The 23,096-nt window shown below is 38.0% G+C and overlaps 1 protein-coding gene across 3 annotated transcripts; it reads right to left on the bottom strand.

Moving 5' to 3' along the window:
* Positions 1 to 12,047: 12,047 nt before the first annotated feature.
* Positions 12,048 to 22,192, bottom strand: clk4a (CDC-like kinase 4a). 3 transcript variants are annotated; one of them, XM_007229892.3, is made up of 13 exons: positions 22,000 to 22,192; positions 20,876 to 21,033; positions 17,831 to 18,080; positions 17,201 to 17,291; positions 16,806 to 16,872; positions 16,585 to 16,701; positions 16,304 to 16,470; positions 15,894 to 15,988; positions 15,643 to 15,772; positions 15,419 to 15,501; positions 13,466 to 13,545; positions 13,240 to 13,330; positions 12,048 to 12,538 (listed from the first exon to the last, which is right to left on the bottom strand). In XM_007229892.3, exons 2-13 carry the CDS (start codon positions 21,031 to 21,033, stop codon positions 12,392 to 12,394), a joined length of 1,476 nt encoding a protein of 491 aa, XP_007229954.1. In that variant the 5' UTR covers positions 22,000 to 22,192; the 3' UTR covers positions 12,048 to 12,391. The 3 variants fall into 3 exon arrangements, with proteins under 3 accessions (XP_007229954.1, XP_015461189.1, XP_049339990.1); XM_015605703.3 differs by lacking the exon at positions 20,876 to 21,033 and having other exon boundaries at positions 22,000 to 22,140; XM_049484033.1 differs by lacking the exons at positions 17,201 to 17,291; positions 20,876 to 21,033; positions 22,000 to 22,192 and having other exon boundaries at positions 17,831 to 17,969.
* Positions 22,193 to 23,096: the final 904 nt, after the last annotated feature.

Raw genomic sequence — 23,096 nt, 5'->3', positions numbered from 1 at the left:
GTAGCTACAGACAAGCAATGGTTCTTGTTTGTATTGTTTATGTTCCTGTGATGCAGCAATTTTACTATGATTAATAGAGGATATTTTATTGAATTTTATTACATCTAAAACGGTATATTTTCCTATAAAGGCATTTACCCTAAATCAGAAAAGAAAATCACACAGTTTGGAAAATGCAAATAAAACAAAACATATAGTTTTTTTATGGTCAACTACATTCAATTTGTTAATATAAATAAATTCCTGCATTTTAGACCATTCAATTCACCAATACATTCTAATAAGTCGGGGCAGGAGCAATGTAGGACTTTTATTGAGGTGACAAATATGTTATAATTATATAATTTTAAACAGCAGTTTCCACAAAAAAGAGTCTTTAAAGGAGCAAAGACGAGTGTTACTATATTCAATAATACCATCTTCTTTTTTCTGAATAAATATATGTTATGTGCTTCAGACAGAAGTTACAAAAAACGATAAATAATCATACAGATCATTTTCTTCAAAAAGTCCAAAAGCCAGGGTCTATCATGGTATGGGGCTGTGTCGGTACACTTCTCGTGATGCAGCATTAATGCAGAAAAGTGTGATAAGTGCATATGATGCTGCCATAAAGACGATCTTCCACATGCTTGTCCATGCATTATTCAAAAAGACAATGCAAAAGCACAGGCATTAAATGCATGGCTTCGAAAAAAAAATGGTATGAATACACCTGTAAAGAATGTGTAGAATAATAGATAATGTGTGGATAGTGTTTTAAAGGAAAATGTGACAATGAAGACCCAAGGAATGCTGTTGCATATCTTAAGGTGTGTTTGCAGGAAGAATGGGACAAAATAACACCAAAACACATCACCGCCTTGAGATCCTATCACATTTCAGAGTTTGTTTTATGTACTGTACGTTTACTGCAGCACCGTGAAACTTTGTGGAGAGCCGTAAAGAACCTCTAAATAATCTCCTGTAGCTCTAGATCCTAGACTATTACTTATACAATCCAACACAAAGAATGATAATAAGTTTACCCAACTGTTGTTTCTCCAGTTTATTTTCATACTGTCTTTTTCCGCTTTGCATGTTGATCGCTCTTCATTTTCGGGACACCAACAATATTAACAACTTGGGTTAATAGTGTAAGCATACTGTATGTAATTAAATAAAAATTATTATACTAATATTGTATTGATATGGAGTTGGTATCCTTTGGCAGATACATCAGCTTCCTCTCTTCTGGGAAGGCTTTCCACAAGATTATTGACTCTTTGATTTGGTCTGTGTGGCCTTTTTGCCATTCAACCAGAAGCAATGTTGTCAGACACTGATGATGGAGGAGAGAGCCTGGTTTGCATGCTCTGCTAAGGCTTCCGCATACCTGCAAAACATGCCTTCATTGGCTGAGGAGCTTTGCCTGCAGTTCTGACCAATTACAGGTGTAGTCATGTAGTTTCTTAATCCACAAAGTTCCCCAAAGCCAAGTCAGTCACAAGTGTCTCTATATGCGAAGTATCCTTAAGCTTTGGATTAGAAATCCTGCTTTGTGGAATTTCTTTTATTGTATTTATTGCTTTGAAAATCAAAGGAATATACACTAAACTCCCATAAGTATCCGCTCACCCATTCAAATCATAGAACTCTTTATGATCACAGATGTATGAAACCAATCACCTAGACATGCAGATTGCTTCTACAAACATTAGTGAAAGAAACTCCAGTGTGGTACAGTGATAGGATGCAGGTTGTGAAATGTCCTCTCTATTAAATATTCCACAGTCAAACTATCAGTGCTGTCATAGGATAATGGAATCGACTTATGGTAAAGTGGAATTGAAGCTCCATCCAAGACATACCCAAACACAATGCAGATGAGCCGTGGAAACATATAAGAGACCACATAAAAATTATGAGTTTCTTTGATTTTACCAAACTGAAAACCTCTGGAATATAATCAGGAGGAAAATGTATGATCACAAGCCATCAAACCAAGCTGAACTGCTTGAATTTTTGCACCAGAAGTGTAAAGCATAAAGTTATCCAAAAGCAGTGTGTAAGACTGGTGGAGGAGAACATGCCAAGATGCAGGAAAATTGTGATTAAAAACCAGGATTATTCCACCAAATATTGATTTCTGAACTCTTAAAACTTTATGAATATGAACTTGTTTTCTTTGCATTATTTGAGGTCTGAAAGCTCTGCATCTTTTTGTTAATTTAGCCATTTCTCATTTTCTGCAAATAAATGCTCTAAATGACATTTTTATTTGGAATTTGGGAGAAATGTTGTCTGTAGTTTATAGAATAAAACAACAACATTTATTTTACTCAAACATAAACCTATAAATAGCAAAATCAGAGAAACATCTTATAAAAAAAAGTCTAATAAATATATATATAAATATCATCCCTCTGAACAAACCCTGTATTGTTCAGTATATAACTTTAGCATATTTCTGTGCAGTTAAGCAGCGGGGCGCTCGGTGATCTCTGGATATATAGGCTCCGAGCTGCTGTTAAAAAAATAATGACAGGTAAACACTGCCACCTTCTGGTGTAGTTTGAGAATGACATGCAGTTTTGGTGGCGTCACAAAAATATCAATCACATTTCTTTTCTCCTTAAGAATAAGCTTTTAATAAATACTCTTATATATATATACACTTGGTACCTCATTTTAACAGAAGAAAAACAAGATTTTTTTTTAACATTGTAACATGTTTTGTATTAAGTAGAAGCCCCCTTCTGATCTAGTACAGCCATGAGTCTTCTTGGGGAGCCATTCCTTTGTTATTTTAGCTGTGTGCTTCGTCCCAGTCTGAGGTCCAGAGCACTCTGGAAGAGGCTTTCTTCCAGGATATCTCTGTACTTGGGCGCAATCATCATTCCTTTAATTGCAACCAGTCATTCTGTCCCTGAAAAACACTCTTATAGCTGCAGTAAAGATTGACTTGTGGCACTTTCTCCCATCTCCCTACTGCATCTCTGGAGCTCAGCCACAGTGATCTTTGGGTTCTTCTAGTTATGACCATGATATTTCAGTTTTTCTTTTTTAATACATTTTAAAAAGGCACCCCTGATCATTTTCATGATTTTTCTTTATAAATCATTGATTGTTACGATCAGAAATTTCTGTTAAATATGTCATATAGCAGAAGACAGTGATATTTGAGAAGTGAAATGAAGTTTATAGGATTTACAGAAAGTGTAAAAAAAAATAGGCAGGTGCATACATATGGGCACCTCGTGTCTTGCTTTTGCTTTGGACATGTACAAATGTTCATCATATACACAAATGAAGTTGTGGGTGCTGAAGTTAGAGAACACATTGACACCCATGATACCCTGATACTGTGATTCTGCGACGCTCGATACTCCGTTTCTGGAGTTGGGCCGGAATTTTTGAGGTGTGGCAACATATGGCAGACATATATATAAGGCAAATATATAAGGGCACGGGCTGCCACTTACAAACTTGTCCAGACAAACTTAATCTCATGCCATCAGTGTCGTGCATCTGACGTTTCATGTTTATATTAGAAATAAGTGACCATACATTGTGATCTCACCTAATAGAAGATAGAAGTGCGCATACCTGTCAAGTTTTGGATTTAAAAGTCATCCCACCAGCCCAACCAAGGCTCAGTATCCCTTACATTTTAAGACAGGTTTACAAGAAATCTAAAATAACCACCTGTGTACCACTTACACACTTCAATTAGATGATCCGAATCTGATAGGCCTACCCTCGTTGACAGTGAAATGTGGTGGACATTTGTACATATGCAATTCTTATAATACAGCCCAAATGAAAACACTTTTTTAGATATTCAAAGAAAACTTTACTTTTTTGGCAGGAATGCACTCTCGTATTAGTTATATATATTTTTATTCAGTGGATTTAAAATTTAACAAAGGGTGCACAAATTCTGCAAAATGAAAAAATCTATCTTAAAACCGACACATTTTTATCCTATATCACTAGTGATAAAAAAAGGAATAAAAAGAAATTAAAAAGACAAAAGTAAAACGTCATTTTCATCAGGTTCACATTTGGAGATTATGGGTCATCTTAAAATAGGCATGTTCAATTCGAAGCCTAATTCTTACTGCCACTCTCAACATCTCCCCTGGGTCTGTTGCTCCGCCCCCCTGCATTTTATTTCTCCTGGAAAGCCAAGTAGCCAGTTTACTCTGACCTATCAGGAAGTTTAATAAACACAGCTTTTCTTTCCTCTAAGCAACATATTTCGGCCCAAAGACATACAAATGATCTGTCCACTGTACCCCCAGACCACTGCTCCATGTTTTCAGCAGGTCTAACATACCCCTGAGTCTGGCACAGCGCAGAAACAAGTGCTGTAAAGTTTCCTCGGTGCCACAGAAAGGACACTCGCTCGACCCAGTGGAGTCAATATGGAACACGTGTCTATTAGTGGCTATAGCCCCATGCACAAGCGTCCACTATAAATCCCCTGTACGCTTTTCTATGGGAGGCTTGTAAGGAGACCTCCAACAGCCTCGAGGGGAAGAGTCTGATACCAAACAACCTGACCACCTAGACTCCTTTAAACCAATCAGAGCACCTCGATTGATGACCTTCACACAGATTCCATACAGTGCTTTTTTTAGAAATATCTGCAAAACTGCCCAACTGTGTAACAGCAAAAGAAAGAAGTTCCTCTTCCTCTTGATACCCTGCAATCTCAGCAGCAACAGGCAGGGATGGAAAAGGCCCTTGGTCTGGTTTGGTAAGAAAATTCTTACCAAACCCAAAACTTTGAAGAGTATTAAAAAGATAAGAGTGATCAACTCTGTCAAATGCTTTTTCTTGGTGCATTGACACAAGTCCCAAATCACTTGATGTCATAGAACATAAATCAATAACATCTCTTACAAGAAAAAGATTGTCCATAATAGTACGACCAGGCACACAATAAGTTTGATTAAAATGTATAATATTGTGCATTTGAGTCTTCAGTCTACTGGAGAGGCACTTTGATAAAATTTTATATTCAGTGCATAACAAGGACACAGGTCTCCAGTTCTTTAAAAGGCCCAGGTTACCCTTCTTGGGTAGAAGAGATAATACTGCCCTTGTACAACTTAAAGGAAGCCGACCAGAATGTGCTGACCACTTAAAAACTTCATGTAGATCTGCACCAATGATGCTCCAGAAGGCCTTGTAAAACTCAGAGGGCAAGCCATCGATGCCCGGTGCCCGTCCAGAAGAAAGCTGTTGAACAGCAGCAGTTAGTTCATCATATTCAATATCACTGTCCAAAGCTTCAGCCTGCGATGCCTCTAGTTTTGGTAGCTCCTTCCACAAGTCCTCTCCACATTCAGAATCCGTCTCATCAGCACTGTAAAGGTCCGTGTAGAAATCCACAATTTTTCTCATCTCAGCAGGGACTGAGGTCAGAGGTCCATCAGGGCATTGAAGGATCAGCATCTGGCTATGAGAAGTTGCCCTTCTCTCCAAATTAAAGAAAAAGGCAGTCGGAGCATCCATATCCTTAATGCTGGAGACACGAGCCCTTACCACCGCTGCTTTCGCCTGTTCATAAAGGAAAGAGCTCAGCGCCTTCCTGTTGTCATCCAGCAAGCCCCTCGTCCTCATATCATTCCTGGAAAACAGCCCTTTCTCCAACAAACTGATCTCCCTTTCAAGTGCTAAAATAACATTTCTAGCTGCTGCCACTGTATGAGCAGCATACTGCTGACAAAAAGACTTAATATGCGTTTTACCTATTTCCCAGCTTTCTTTGCTCTCCAAACCTCCCAAAAAGACATAAAACTTTTTGCAAAATAACTCATCATGAATCAACTTTATGTTAAACTTCCAATAAATATATAGGTATTGCAGTCCCAGCCAACATTAAATCTAAAAAAAACTATGTGATGGTCAGAAAAAAACACAAGGAACCATAAATACCTTTAAAACTTCCCCTTCCCTGCTCTAACTCTGTGACCTGTAACTGAGCTACCCCCAACCTCACACACCTACACCTCCACTTAAATTAGATTTAGTGCTAAGTGCATACTTCCCTTCCCACCACATACCCCACTCTACCTCATTATCTTTATCACTGTGAGACAAACGTTTCATCCAGAAAGTTATTAATTTCCTGTACAGTGTATAAATGCTGATCATCCCCAACCTGGGAAGCCAGGTCAGAAAGATCAGAGAGAGGATCCCAATCCCCCTCAAGCTCCACCTCCAGCATTTCTGTAGGCAGTGTAGATTCACCACACGCCACTAAGTCACTGACTTCATCAGTATGTACACCTGAAACCTCAGGTTCCCTAAGAGCATCCCCTGAGAAAGCATGAGACCCCTCCATCTCAACCGTTTCTGCCTCATTCACCTGAACTACACCACCAGCAGAAACCACAGCATCAGCAGCAGAACAAGCAGTAACCACAGCAGCAGAAAACACACCTGCAGCAGAACCTGCAGACACCACAGCAGCAGCAGAACCAACAAGCACCTCAGCTTCAGCAGAAACAATAGGTAACACACCTGCAGCAGAACCTGCAGACACCACAGCATCAGCATCAGAAAACACACCTGCAGCAGAACTAGCAGACACCACAGCAGCAGCAGAACCAACAAGCACCTCAGCTTCAGCAGAAACAATAGGTAACACACCTGCAGCAGAACCTGCAGACACCTCAGCTTCAGCCTCAGTAGCAGGAGCGCTCGGTTCCTCGCGGGAGTCCTGCCCCCAATAACACCTCTTCCAGCGAGAGCGCGGGGCTGCACTCGCACCTCAACACGTGACGAAGCGAGAGCGGCCGGCCACCACCGCTCAGGTGAGTCGCCATCCTCGCACCCCGCCACGCGCCTCGCTCCCGCGCTAAAAAAAAACGCTAATTAGTCTAGAGTCTAGAGTACTTAAAAACAAACTCTATAAAAGTTACACAAGCACTCAAAAAAAACCCAGAAACACAAAAAGAAGAGAATTTGCAAAATCACAATCGCTCCGCAAACACTCACTCCTCTCACACCATCTACCCACAATCCCCCAGTGAGAGAGAGAGAAAGAAAGATTTGTACGGTGGCCGAGAAAGCCCAACGCAGTGCAAATTGAAAAGCGCTGCAAAAGCACAAAACACATCCATCAAAATTACAACACAGGCGCAGCAAATAGAAAAACGCGCTGCAAATAGAAAAACGCGCTGCAAAAAGAACCACAACACAACGGAAGTGAGTCACAACACAACAGATTTTTCCCGGGGGACCTTAAAAGATACTGTACCAGCTAAGCTGCGTCTTCAGTAACGTCTCGGACTTCACTATGTGTACAAAGGACAATAAGTGGCAAACAAGGCGTTTTGTGAAGCAGAACTTTTAATGATATGCACACAACCGTGGTAATCACAGGTAATAAACATAACTTACTTTTCAGAAGCTTGTTTGCCACTTATTGTCCTTTGTACACAGCTGGTACAGCATCTTTTAAGGTCCCCCGGGAAAATTCCGTTGTGTTGTGACTCACTTCCGTTGTGTTGTGGTTCTATTTGCAGCGCGTTTTTCTAGTTGCAGCGCGTTTTTCTATTTGCTGCGCCTGTGTTGTATTTTTGATGGATGTGTTTTGTGCTTTTGCAGCGCTTTTCAATTTGCACTGCGCTGGGCTTTCTCGGCCACCGTAGATTTGTCTCAAACCTTGACTGCATATCTAGCTAATTCCAAAGTTTAGCTAACTGACTAATCATAAGCTGTATTTTATTAAGTACAGAGTGGGTTTGTTTGATCTGTGTGTTTTGATTGGGAGTGGGGTGGCAGCTGCCCATGCTTACAGGCCTTTTTTTAAATTCTCATATTTGTTCAAGCCTACTAGAAACAGCTTTGAACCTTAATAGCCACCCTGTCCATGCAATCCTTGAGTCTCTCTTTAATACTTCTATACTCCATTCCCATTTTTCTCAACTCTTTCTCCATATTTGACTCTATCTTGCTCTGTCTTTTATGTATCTGCTTCATCCACAACTTCTGTTCTTTCTTTATCTTTTTTAGTTGATCTTTCTCCACCTTCCAGTAGTGCTCTTTATCCGCCATTTCCATCAGCACCTTCCTCTGTCTCTGTAGGAACATCCTCTGTAAGTCCATTTCTCGCTCCCACGCTTTCTCTCTCTCTTTCTCACTTATAAGCTGTCTGTGCCTCTCTAGCCTTTTTTCTCTCCTCTTTTCCTCCTTCTTTTTCTTTATTAACTCACTCAGCTCCTTCCTCAGCTGATCTCTCTCTATAATTAGCTGCGCCTCTCTGATGATATGACTTTGATCTTCTTTATCACCATATGCTGAAGATGGGCTAAGACGCTCATCCTTCAGGCCCAGGTATTTATCTACTATCGGCTTGGTGAGGAGAAACAGGGTGTTTCTCTGCTCCATCCTGGGCTTCTGTTTCTCGCTAGGCCCCGCCTCCTCACTCAGATCCGATTCCTGTGACTCGCTCGACCTCTTCTCCACTGCACTGCTGTGCACTACTGCTTTCTCGATGATCTTGCCCAGCTTCCGGCAAAGCTACCGCGCGCTTTCTCTCCGTGCACGCTCTGCTTCTAATCGAACGCCAGCCTCGCTCCGACCCTTTATGTAGAGCTCGCGCTATGACGTCATGGCGGTTGCCTGGTTTCATGACGCGATGACGTCATCGCGCAGCGCTTCGATTCAAACTCATTCAGCTACAAGTACTGCCAATAGAATAGCACTGCCTGTGGAGCACATAAACAGTACGCTATTGTAAATATTAATTATTTATGTATATTTATTGACTTATTGACTGTGTGTGTAATATATATATATATATATATATATATATATATATATATATATATTTCTACCTTTCTTGCTTATTAAATAAAATAACCTTTTTGTATCACTTCCCTTTTGATGGGTCAAAATATTATATTATTTTCATGGGTCAAAAATATTATAATATTTTCCTTTATTAGCTTTTGTATTTCTACATCAGGTTTACATACACAGGTCAGACATGACCCATTTTACCATTTTACAGCTCAGCACAGCTAACTCAGTACTGCTTTCCATTGTTTAATTTAACTTTAGAAAATATCTGATGACAGTTAACACTTATTGAGTACTTGCGATATGTTTATTATTTTGTGTCACACACACACACACACACACACACACACACACACACACACACACACACACACACACACAGATCATAATCTGTTTATGAATGTCAGAATCTTGGTTATTTATTGTTATTTCTAATCTACAATGGTTAGATGCTTTTTTTCTACTATTAATTTTGTTTAAGAATTTAATTATTTAAATTAATAAAATATTTCATTATCACAAAAATACCTTGTAGCTAAACCAGTCTACCAGTGTACTTATCTAAGCTAACTACATTAGTTAACTAACTACAGTAGATTTAGATTAGTAAAACTAATCTAGCTAATGAATAGCTAATGAATTTCAACAGGTAACCTAAATCTAATCAAATATTATGTACATTATTTTACTACTGGCATTATTTTCAATTGTAAAACAGTACTGAGTACTTAAAGATTACCAGAAGGACACTTGAAGATGCCCAAAGGGACACCTAAAGATGCCTAAAAGGACATTTGGAGATCCCCAAAGGGACAGTTGGAGATGCCCACTTAGGGATGCACAAAATGACATTTGGAAATGCCCAAAAAGACATTTAGAGTTTCCGAAAGGGATAATTAGATATGCCCAAAAGAACACTTGGAGATGCCCAAAGGGACACTTGGAGATGTCCAAAAGGATACTTGGAGATGCCCAAAAGGACACCCAAAGATGCCTAAAAGGATATTGGGAGATCTCCAAAGGGGCAATTGGAGATGCCCAAAAAACACTTAGGAATGCGCAACATGACATTTGGAAATTCCCAAATGGACATTTGGAGATTCCAAAAGGGATAATTGGAGATGCCCAAAAGAACACTTGGAGATGCCCAAAGGGACACCTAAGGATGGCCAAAAGGACACTTGGAGATGCGCAAAATGACATTTGAAGATTCAGAAAGGGACAATTGGAGATCCCTAGCCAAAATCTTTCGCCATGTTGGGCCAGAGGAGGGAGAAAGACTGTCGAGAGACAGCCTACTCATTTAAATAAACCCGTCCCTGATGCAGGTTCTGCTGACTGTCTGTTATTGGCCCCACCCCAGCCCTTTTACAATAACCACACCTTTTTTGAATAGAGCTGAATAACGTTTTTAAAACCGAATTCTGTGGGGATATAAAAAAATGACAATATAAGCAGAGGTTACACTAGCTGTTACATTTAAATAAAGGAGGTAGAATTATAGTTTATTAGAAAAAAACGTGATTGAAAGTTGTCTGTTTTGCCATTGAAACCTATGGGGATGGGTGGGGTTACACAGCTTTCTGAAACCGAACAGCAGGGGGCGCCCGACCTGTGGTGGCTTCACTTTTGTAGTCAACCCTATCTGCTAAATTTAGACGTCTTTATAAGACTGGCTGTAGATGAACTGAATTGTTTTAAGTTACATGAAACCTTTTTACTTAATGACCAAAAATATTTCCTTACAGAAAGTGAAAAAATACTAATTATTGTGCTTGTGTGTTCGTGTTTTTTATGTCAGATATGGAATCCTGCTTTATTTGTATTTTTACTTCGGGCTGCTGTAGTTTGTGACTTTCTCTTTAGTAATAATAAAGTCTATATATCTTCATTTCTGTCTGTCTCACTCTTTTACACACAAGCTAATTATCCAGTTACCCTTAATTTATACTTAAAGTATGGGTGTTTTCTCCCTGTGAAAGCCTGAACATAGAAACAGACACAACCATGAGCTCACAGTCACTCTAAATGCTGATTGTTTGCTTAGTTCAAGATGTCTGAAATTCATTTTTATGTGCGGTCATTCCACCAAATGGGTGCCTTTTGCTTGTTGTACAAACGTTTTTTTTTCTCAACTCTAAATCGAATAATACAAAAAAAATTAAGTAAAGATTTAAGTATTCAAAACATGTACTGGTCAATCTCAGGAATCTTTACTTAATTTTTTACAAGGTTTATAAGCCGAAGATCATTACAAAACTCATTTGGCATTTAAAAAGCATGTTTTGCTAGTATTGACCCACGCCCTTGACTGGGCAGAGAAGAAGAAAGAGGGGGAGCGAACTCAGAGTATTTGGGATGGAGTTCGGGGCAGCTTCGCTGTAAAGCGTGAAGCCGAAGCCCCCCCTCTCATGAAGAGAAACATGAGAAGAGAATAAAATTAAAGAAGGAGGAAGATGGTGCGAGGTTTGTTCAATGAGTAGGTAGAGAGGAAGTGACGGTTTAAATAGGGATGGAAGTGGGAGGAGTGAGGGCGTGGATCACTCCCAAAACTTAGTTATGACACATAACTCCACTTAAAAGCAAGTCTACTAATTCCTTTGATTTTCCCTCAAAAAGTCTTAATTTTACAGAAATGGTTGACTGCATGTTCAAATAATTGATATTTATGACAAAAAAATAATCTTGTTAATGGCCCTCGCTCCTGTTACTGGCACGCATTCCTGTTAATTTTTATGTTTTGAGTAGCAGGAATTAAAGTAACAGGAATTCGTTTTTAGCATAGAATTTGCAAAAACAAAAAATAACTTAAGAGGCTATGCTAATAGCATAAAGACACTGATCACATTCTAGTCAGTATCCCAAAATTGGTATTTTAAAAATAAATAATATTTAGGAATTAGTTTAGGTTACAGAAGTGTTGAGATTCATCTCCCAAATCTATAAAAAAACAAATACACTTAGTAATAACATTTATTTTAAAGCTATTTAGTGTGCACATTTTACATGCAATTTCCTGGGGACAGAAATGGCACCCATTCAGTGGAATGGCCCCTGTATTAAATTTTATTCAATTTTACCTACATGAAATATGTATATCTTGTTTGTATTGTACTCAGCTTGTAATGTTGATAAATGAAAGTTGTTTACAAGTTGTTTTTCCATCTTTATGCTTATGCACGCAGCACCTGTAAATTCAGATCATCCAGCTGCACCACAAATAAAGGACAATAAAGAAGACTGAGCAGTCTTTACATGTTTATTAAAGATGAGAGAAACAAAATTAACAATAACTTTTACAAATCTTTCAAACACTACAACACAATTAATGCATGAATCTAGACCATTATTTTAAATCAAATCATGATCAACGAATGAGACCTGACAGCCCTCCCCATTAAGAATTTTAAATCACAGTTTGACTAGCATGTAAAATACAACACATTACAAGTTAAGTGTACAAATAAATTACAACTCGGGTCATGAGAAACAGTACTCTGCCTATGCGGGTCTGATACAGCCCCGTTAACTGGACTCTCCTGGAGAGCAGAAATTCAAAGGATTCTAAGCTTCATGCAGGTTTATCATGTCACTTTTGGCTCTTCCTTTTGGCACTGAAGAAAGGATGTCGGATGGCCTCGTCCAGAGAGATTCGCTTTGTCACATCATATTCCAACATCTTCTCAATAAGGTCAAACAGCTCCTCATGGTCCAGGCTTTTGGACTTCATGTATTGCTATTTGGAAAAATCAAACAAAACAAAAGTGAATGAGGATTAAGTAAAGATATACATCAGCACAAGTCAGGGGGGTGTCTTAAAATAAAGCATAATAAGGTTCTAAGATTTTTTTTTAAATTAAAATCATATTTAAAATTTTACAGCTCATCACAAACAATGCAAGGATTCTATATTATTCAGCTACATCCACGGAAAATGAAGTTTTAAAATAATAAAAAAAAATGATCATAATAATAATAATAATAATAATAATAATAATAATAATAATAATAATTTGTGAAATAAAAAAAAACCTCTAAATTATGGAGTGACATTAAAAAAAAACATTTTCCTAATTTCGAACAAAAAAAAGAAATAAAAAAATAAAAAGAACAGGGCAACAGTTTGTATAATGTAACAAAAAACTCTTCAATAGGAACACTTAAATTCATTTTAGAGGCTGACCTGACAATGACTGAGGTTATTGTATGGTAAGAAGAAACATAGTGTACCTATATAGTAGGTATAATAATCAGTCAATTTTATACTTTATCTGAAGCGTCAAATATAGAATATATTTTTATCCAGAACAATTATCATAATTTTAAGTACAAAAAGGCATTTAAGAGTTTTTTTTAAATCTGGCTTAAACTCAAATGCAAAAAACACAATGCAAAAGAACACAGAATGTATTTGCAATGTTTGAGAACGAGCCTCACCCTGAGAGGTTTGCAGTGTTTCCTGACGTATCTCCCCGATGACGAGTGAACATCCCAATCTAGTCTGTCGTGATGAACGTACCTCTGTTTCCTGCAGGACAGTAAGACAGGCACCATCAAAACAGAGTTCATTAAACAGGGTGTAACAGTCTGGAATAAGGACTGGTTCAAAATAAATAAATACAAATAGGTAGAGAAAAACCAACAACCCAGACAAGCTAATTACCTTGTTTTCTGTAGCATGCAGGCTGGAATGGGGCCTAGAACCCTCTCCATCATGGCCAAGTGTTCTTTACTGTCATGCGTCTAAAATAACCACAAATACACCATAATTACATATGCCAGTCAAGCTTATTACACTATGGTACAACAAATAAACATTTTAGCTGACCTCAATATTGCCCATAGTTTTTCTAAGTCCAATAATGTGAATGAGCAGACAAAGTTTATTTGAAAACTATTTTTTACAATATTTAATAATGTTTATATTGAAAGGATTTTTTTTCAACAAATGCGTTAATGTAAATTTTGTCAAAAGTTTCAAAATATTTATTGAACACCATCATTACTTCATCTGTGGCATATAACAGTCTTATCGCAATTATTTCTGGGATAATATATATTCAAGTGAATAAATAAATTAACTAATAAATGATTAGAGTAAAAGGCCTTCTCCAAGATAATATTTAGAAAAGTTATTGCATTGTTAAATATTGCTGTAACAATACATCAATCTGTACCGATGCATCGATACAACTATGAATGATACGATGCATTGATCTGAAGTAAAAACATCGATGCAAGTGTTTTTCACGTGCGTTTAACCTCTTACTGCAGAAGCAACGTCTTGCGGGTCGCCGGTGGGCCCGTTCTGACTATGTAAAGTAGAATGCTTCAAAGCGTCAAATATTCTAAACAGAGCAACCAACTAACCAACTCATATTCATTAGTACTATTTTAACTACCTGCATGCAAATTTACAGCAATCTATATGAAACCAGTCGCCAGAACTCTCCAACTGAAAACAGCCTGTTTTTTTACATTGTTTACATGGGGAACACTCCTCCCCAACAAAATAGCCTTATAAAATATAATTAGTATATAAAATAACATCAGATTATATTATAGAAAATTCACTTACTATCACAGCATCCACAATACAGCACTGAACCGCAGATAAAATATCCAAAAAGTCCTTTGTTCTCCTGTTCACTTCTCCTTACAAACATGCTTTAGTTTCAGAGCAGCCGCAACGTCATATTCTCAAGCTCCTAGCGACCACACAAATGTGATATTTTTACGTTAAGTTGTACGTGAATCCAAAGCTAAGGCTGTCTTCCTCTAGATTCTGTGGTTTTTATTGGTCCACAAACAACTACTTTTCTTGAGTGATCATCTTTTGAACCAATGGCGTGAGCGCTGGATCACGTGGGTGTCCAATCAAATCAGGTCACAGCCTTTCTCCCGAAGGCTTCTCCTGGAGAGCTTTTGAACACTTTGGAGACGCCTGGTGGACACCTAATATAATGCAGTGTAACTTTGCTTAGTGATATAAATTACAACTACTGAATCAGGAAATGTAGAGAATGATTGACTAATCCTCACCAACATCCATACACACATTGTAAACTCCAAATATAAGAGGTGCTTTTTTTTACATTTTCTTCTGCATTTGATGTTCTCAAATGGAACCTTAATAATGGAAATTAAAGTCTTGAACTGAATTGTTTTGCCCCAACTGTCTACTTCAATTTAAGCCCTGAATGGTCATTGTGCTATTTGTAAAACTTAAGATATTCATTGTTATATCTTAGTAGTGCAAATTGCATGAAAATGAGCATAAAATTGGATCTGCAGTAAGAGGTTTAAACATTGCATTGTTCTGCTCGGTGTTATTCTCCGCCTATTCTCCGTTACTCTCCGCTGCTGTTTGCTGAGCACGTTTGAGTTAAGAGTAACACAATGCAGGAGCCCTCAGCAAGTTGAATCGTATCGTATCGTGACATAATTTGAGGTATCATACATTATCGTATCGTTGACTAAAATAATCGTATTGTATCATATCGTATCGTATCGTGACATAATTTGAGGTATCGTACATTAACGTATCGTTAACTAAAATAATCGTATAGTATTGTAATGAATCTTGTGATTTACACCCCTATTGTTAAACACTTACCTGGAATAGTGTTGAACCAAGGTAATATTCAATAAGAATGCAACCAATGCTCCACACATCACAGGAATGACTCCAACCAAGTTCTGCTTGCACACAAACAAAAGCCGATCAGTAATGACTCGCCAATGTTCATACCATTCAAATGATACTTTGGACATCAAAATGAATATAAGATAAAATCAGAAAAAAATCTCAGAATAAACAAACGGTGCAGGACTGCTCACCAAGAATGACTTCAGGGGCACGGTAGTGTCGCGTGGACACCACAGTGGTGTGATGCTCATGCTCGTAAGTGGCATTGCCAAAATCAACCACTTTCACATCTGCGTTTCTCACGGTTCTTTCATCCCGTTTCTGAAACACAGTACCAGGAATTAAAAGTCACACATTCTGGAGAGCTTAGAATTACAAATACTGAGCTCGATGTGTTTACTCTAAGCTCCTTAAAAGACAACTATTTATGCTTTGTGCTTACCATTTTTGAGTTGTACTCGAGGTCATACTCTGAATCAATGAAAAGGATGTTCTCTGGCTTCAGGTCCGTGTGAGTCAACTTGTTTTTGTGCAAGACTAAAGGAAAATACGAGGTGCAATTAACAAACCAGTGCAACTTCATCAAGGACTATCTTCCACGGCAAGAAAATTATTTATTTATTTTAAGGTTAGTTTGAGTGTTTAGTGTTGTAAATAGGTCTTTACACAGAAGCTTGAAAACAGTTCTAATACAGCACCAATCCGGGTTCTGATATTGTAACATCACAGGTGCTATACAGAACAACTTATACAAGGATTCTGTACAAAAATCATATACATATATAACATTCATGAGTGTCCACGATGAGTACAGTGATTAGCAGCAGAGCGTTTTACAAAAATAACACTTGCATTTTACTGCTCTGATGATCTGGTACGCCATGTGCCTGATTTGATCCACAGGGAAGGGCTGGAAGTTGTTCTCCTTAAGAAAATCAAATGTACTCAATCCGAGCAGCTCAAACGCTATACACACATGGCCGTGGTGATCAAACCAGTCCAGCATACGGACACATGAACTAAGAAAAGAACAGAACAGAGGAACAGCAATCAATACATGGGCAAATTAAAACTTACAGGTAAGCCTACATGAAAGAGTCTCCTCAACAATGAACCTTATAAAAGGTACTCACTATCTTCTGTCACAGTCAAGGGAGTTCATCTGTTCCAACACCTCAACCTCAGACATGGCTGCCTCTCGATAGCGATCAATGTTTTTAATGATCTTCAGTGCAACACGAGCATTTCGACTGCAATAAAACAGCAAGCACAAGGCAGTCAGTGGATGGACAAATCACATTGATTCACAGCAACTGATGCATAAAAGAAAAAACTTGTCAATTAAGGAACTTACTTTGAGCGATCAATGCATTCGACCACTTTCCCAAAAGCACCTTCTCCTAGCGTACACACAATCTCATCTAGGGTGCAAAGACAGAGCAATTAGGGGTGCAAAAAAATCCAACACAATGTCAAGTATAAGGAACATTTCTGAACCATCTAAGTTTTAGCTGTGCTAACCGAACAAAGAGAAAATCATGACATCCATGAATACAAAGCATGGCAATGTTAGTCTAAATTAGCAGAAAATACTTTAAAAGTAAGTCTATAAATTCTTTTCTGAAATGCTGAAATAACTATGTCCCCAAAACAATTTGCCTAAACACTACACTTGATATTTCACATGAGTCAAAATAAAGTAAAAATCAAAAGATACAGAAGGTAGACAAAAAAGTATATATTCTATACATCTCGCCCTCAGTATGTCTCCACTGTGATAGATCAGGTGCCCCTCCTCATCATCCTCAACACTCCTGGATCTTTTCCTGCGATGGCTCCTCTGGAGGTTTCGGACCACCACCATCATCATCATTAACCCATGTGAATCAGGGGGACCAGAACGCGCCATTCATTCATTCAGCGAGGGAAGAACGGGGGGGAAGCGATTCGGCCCATTCAGATACCGCAGCAGCCAGGCCCGGCCACGGGAAGCAGCCAACGCAAATTCAGCCCGTGACAGAGATACGCACAGGGGGCCCACCACATAGTGTGTGTTACAGAAGAAAAACAATGGCAACACATTTTCAGACAGGATACTTTCTCAAAATATTTAAAGTATACATCATTAACAAGAAATGAACAATAAACTGATTTGTTTAGTTTGTTTTCCCCCTTTACCTTCCCATGAGCCCTTGAATGAAGTTCCTATAACCTCTTCTACAACACCAATGTTATGTTATTTAAGACACCTTAGCCAAAGAGTAATTAAGTCACTAAGTTCTTCCAAACATTCATTTAGAGATCAAGAAAGAAAAAGACTTTAGTAGTCCACATAGAGAGAAAGAGAACAAAGGGCTGAGAGCTGGACAGTGCTCATACCGAGTGATTGCGAGAGCGGCTGCGGCTACGACTGCGCCTTCGTCCACGCCGGCTACTTCGCCGGCTGTGCCCACTGTACCCGGACGATTTGCTGTAGTGATGCCAGTCTCTATCATGGTCCCTGTGGCGCACCCGCTTCATGTCCCGCTCCTTACGGACGCTCACTCGGCTCTCCTTATCGTGCCCCATGTCCACAGAACTGACCTTGGTTTCCAATTTTTTGTTCTGACTCCGGGTCTCGAGGCAATGTCTGAAATACATAGAATTTAATGTTAAGCCCTGACATCTCTGACAGAGGATCAGCACTAGCAAATACAATTACTACTGTACATCACACACAATATGATTCATGATATCTGTAGCACACATTAAACATTTAAAGCCATCCATAATAGATACCTAAATACTGGTTAAATAGACCATGCAGTGATTCTGCTGTAAACACTAAATTACACACACACACACACACACACACACACACACACACACACACACACACACACAAACACAAACACACAAAAAATACACACACACATACATATATATATAAATCAACACATAATACTGACTTTCTGATTTAAATACAAACAGGAAAACCGGTTGAGCTTCCCATTTCTAGTTGTGCAATACAACAAAACACAGTACTCCATATTTGAGCTCCAATATGGTTTAGATCAACTTGGACATTTCTGAAAATTAGGCAGCAAGAAGATACTATAACTTCTATAAGATAGATTTTATGCTCATCGTATCCAAAGTGTCCTGTTTTACTAGTTACAGAAATGTTGCATTTTAGCTAGACAAGACTAATAAAAATAGGACCATCAATGTGACTAACCAGGTCAATATTAAAACAAAAGCTGACACTGTGATAGACTATTAATTATTGGTCAGACATAACCAACCAAGTTTTTTTTGTCAGGGTCATTATGAAAGAATAACAGCACATTATTCAGTGGCCTACTTGCAGTGTTGGGCACGGTACTTTGAAAAAGTAATTAGTTATAGTTACTCGTTACTTCTCCAAAAAAGTTACTGAGTTACTAACAGAGTTACTCCACTATAAAAGTAACTAGTTACCAAAAATATAATCTAACGAAAAAATTAAAACGAAAAATTACAAAAATTACAAAAAATAAATTACAAAAAATAAAAACGAAATTCTTCACAGAACCAAAGAAAATTACTAAAACATATAATACTGAAAAAAACGGAAAAAACTGAAAAACGCGTCTGGGGATGGAGTTAAACAAACCAAGCCACACTCAAAGGAAATATGTATATATAAACAAAACAAAATAATGGACAAAAACAACAATCTAATGACCGTTAAAATGGTATTAATATAACAGTTTCACCAAAAGAGAATAGAGCTTAGATCGGCCCAAAAAATCCTACCCGACCCAGCCGGAGCCCGTGCACGTTCTGCCCAAGCCTGAACCATGAACTGTCATTATCAGCCCGAGCCAACCCAAACCATAAACTGTCCGTTTTCGGGCTGATTGAATGAGTGAAATATAATAAGAATTATGTTAATTAACACTGAAACATAGCATAAAACTATTATTTAATTAAAATGATTAAGAACAGCTACACACAGTGCTGCAAGTCAAACGCGGAGGCGTTCACGTGCCCCCAGAGCTACGTGATTACATTTTTCATTTTATTATAGTTTGATTCAGTAAGTTTTAATTTGTTTTAAGGGTGGGCTTGCTAGTTTTTATTAGTTTTCACACATCTCATCAGAGAGATCAATCTAATAAATGTGAGAGAGAAAGAGAGAGAGAGAAGGAGAGAGAGAGAGAGAGAGAGAGATATTTGCTTGTTCTGGAATGAGCTACTCACAGGTAACTGTTCTCACATACTGAATCTCCTGTTTCTCTTTCATCTGCCTTGCGCTCATATTGTAATCCCATACATAGTTCTGCAGTTTTTCAGTGTTATTGTCGTATTTTGCGGCTACACCGCCCGCTGTACAACTCCGCTGTACAACAGCTCTTATAAATAAATTAAACAAAGTAATTTTAGTTCGTTTTAGTTAGTTTTATAAACACAAAATACAGTTCGAGATAGTTGTTTTTTCCTTTTAATTACCGTTTTTATTAGTTTCAGTTAACACAAATGTTTTTTCACTTTCAGTTTTCGCTATTTCGTTGGCTTTAGTGAACAATAATAATTGGTTATTTAGAACAGTGTGATTATCACACCAGAGCTTTATATAAAATAAAAATAGGAGCCCGATTTTGGGACGGTCTTTGGGTCAGGTCGGGTTCGGGCAGAGAATCTAAGCTCTAAAAGAGAAAGCAGCAGCACCACAAAAACCAGAGCAGCTAAAAAGAGCTTAACGTCCTTAAATCGGAACTTGGCCTGTCCAGGGCAATCACTGAATTGATTAGAGCAGCAAATCGTCACAATTGTGCCTCACTTCACCACGCCAACACACAGGCACAGCGGCCAGAAGCTCAAGTTCACCAGAAAGAAGAGGGGTTAACCAGGGCAAACCAAAAGTTACAACAAAAAAAAGTTCATAGAGGCTAAAGTAACGTGCAGTAACGGGGTGTCGGAAATGGTAACGCGTTATAGTTACAGTCAGAGTAATTAGTTAGATTACTCGTTACTGAAAAAAAGTAACGGCCTTAGTAACGCCGTTAGTTTTAACGCCGTTACTCCCAACACTGCCTACTTGGTCATACATAATTTGTTCCATATTTTAACTAACCTGTTTTTTAACGTTTTCTACATCTGTAATCACAGACGGCATCAGTACTGATCAGTAGTGGTATCGAATCAACGTCAGTACAAAGAATGAACATAAATAAAATACCACCCCATAATAAAACACGACAAACTTATGCCAATTCCAGCACACTGCTTGCTGTCATGTAGTTCGCAGTGTTTTTTTCCCTTGTTGTAAGGCGTATGGTCTACTTTTAACAAAAATATATATATTCACACTGGCCCAGTACCTAGCTTAATAGCCACGTAACAACAATGAGGCTCAGTCAGTTTACTAAATTCAGTGAGAGAAATAAGGGTCAGGTTTACCCTTCAGTGCTTTTGCGATGGTGGTGATACTTTCGACATTTGTTCTCCCGCTCGCTGCTGTGCGATTCTCGCCTGTGGCGCTTTCGGCTCTCTGCCCCTTTCTCCTCCCAGCCCAGCTCTCTAAGAGCCAAGCAGACAGTCTCTTTTCGCTGCTTCATCTGCTCAATACAAAATCAGACATCCATAAAATTTAGGTCACTGTATGCAATCAAATCCTCACAGACATGCCCAATGGACAGTAAAATCAGTTTTTTTCAACAAAAGCATTATAAACTACTTTAAAATCATTGCTTTTAGAAGAAACACTGAACGACCAGGTGTCCCAGTTTTATTAACATTTGCCATCTGTAACTTTAGCCAGTTATTTAACTGCTATAAATAATCAGTGTTGACGTATATTAATAAAGCCATGAACATTAAGTAGCTAGGTTAAGTAACGTTATATCAAACAGCATAGATATTTGAAATTCGAGTTTCTACTAGGGGTGTGCCATTTCGTATGTTATTACGAGTCATATCGCAAACCTCTAGTTTCTACTGACAATATTTGCAGTAAAAAATTTGAATTTCAGTTTTCAACTGAACTAAAACTGCTTACTATAGTGGGCCTGGCCTTTTTACTTCTCTATCTTTGTACATTGACATCATGGAATTAAAATGTCAAACTGTTACTCATAAAATACCCACGGTTGCAGAATCACATAAATGGCTAGTAATCTTGTTCCAACTGTGGCCTTATCAACTGCACAAAAAGAGGTAAGTTAAACCAAAGTTTGCGTTATCTAACCTAGCTAGCAAACGTCAGCTAAGTTAACCTAACTAACCTAGCCATGTCGAATTGCTTCTAAATTTTCACAAATATAAACTGGTCATTAGCTACGGCAGACATTTATTCTAGACCTCCATGATACTTTATTCGACGGCACAATAGGACAGAATGTTCCAGAAGGTTAGCTAACGCTAGCTAGGCCGACTGTTACACAACCAACCACGTAACCTAGAGTTTGCTAGGCCAGCTAGCAAGTGGCTAATGCTATCTAACTGCGTCAGTAAAAACGAATCGCAGCCTCGAAGTAAACACAGTTACCAAACCAAAACACAATGAAAAGAGAATTATTTTTTACCTTCTCTCGCTGAGCGTCTTGTACAGCGTCAATACAATGAAAATCACTGAAATAAAGTCTACTAAAGAGAGCTCCGACTCTCTCTTTGTCTGTTTCGTAAAATGGCCGTTCGTGAAGAATGTTCAAGAAGCTCTGAAATACGATCTTTCTACGTTGCTGTCGTGTTTCCACCCCTATACCGTCAACGTCCCGCCTTTACTCGCTAGGATTGGCTGATTGTTCGGGCATTCTGTTATATGATTGGTTGCTGAGACAATTATATTCCGTCAATCACAGATGTCTGTCTAGTGTTTCTTTAACGTCCCGCCTTCCTGCGCTAGAATTGGCGGATACATCGGGCTTCTGCTCACTGATTGGCTGCTGAGACACTTACGTTCCGTCACTCACAGTTTGGCGGAATACAGGTGGGAAAAAACGTATAGACGTCGTTGCCTTGTTTACAGTGTGTATGTACATTTAAATGACTCTCTTTTAATGTTTTTAATCTTTATTTAGTTTTTAGATCATCTGCTCCATAATAGAAAGAAACTACTGGGTTTTTAAAAAATATGATAAAATACATAAAAAGTATATTATTAAAGAAAATGGTGTTGTTGGCTTTTCAGCAGGGACCAATAAAAATATATTTTTAAATGAACAATATTTTCAAAACTTTTGTAAGTTCTAAACTTTTTTCATTTAAACCCAAAATAAAATAATCATCTTCCCCCAACATTTTTATTTATTGAAACTTTAATTAAACTTAACTTGTTAACCTTTATCTTAAAGTAATTTTTACACCTTTTCTTTGATGAGGGTGTTTTTTTTTTTTGACATGGTGCCTGGTTAAGTTTAATACTTATTTTAATTACTTAAATGACACATTTTACATAAGTAAATAAATAAACATACAGTTTTTAATAATCTAGGCATTTAAACTATTCATTTAGCCATAGTCCCATATTAAGCTACTACAATTATTTGTCCAAGAAATTTAATGTCCAAGAACTAATGGTAGTTAAAATAATTTTAGAAAATGAAAATTTAGCAAATAAAACCTTAAACTTAATTAAAAAAGGCAAATTTTCATTAGAACAGGTGAGATTATTATAGCTTTT

Source organism: Astyanax mexicanus, chromosome 10 (genome assembly GCF_023375975.1).
Source record: "Astyanax mexicanus isolate ESR-SI-001 chromosome 10, AstMex3_surface, whole genome shotgun sequence".
Taxonomy (NCBI): domain Eukaryota; kingdom Metazoa; phylum Chordata; class Actinopteri; order Characiformes; family Acestrorhamphidae; genus Astyanax; species Astyanax mexicanus.
The sequence above is the reverse complement of the archived record's forward strand: the minus strand, read 5'-3'. Positions and strand labels throughout refer to the sequence as shown.

Bases quoted from the DNA above. Each gene is read 5' to 3' on its own strand.
- clk4a (XM_007229892.3), bottom strand. From the start codon at position 21,033: ATGAAGCAGCGAAAAGAGACTGTCTGCTTGGCTCTTAGAGAGCTGGGC. The intron at 16,471-16,584 runs GTGAGTACCTTT...TTCTTTTCTTAG, and splicing joins CTTGACTGTGACAGAAGATA to TTCATGTGTCCGTATGCTGG. The intron at 15,502-15,642 runs GTGAGCAGTCCT...GTGTGCAAGCAG, and splicing joins TGCCCCTGAAGTCATTCTTG to AACTTGGTTGGAGTCATTCC.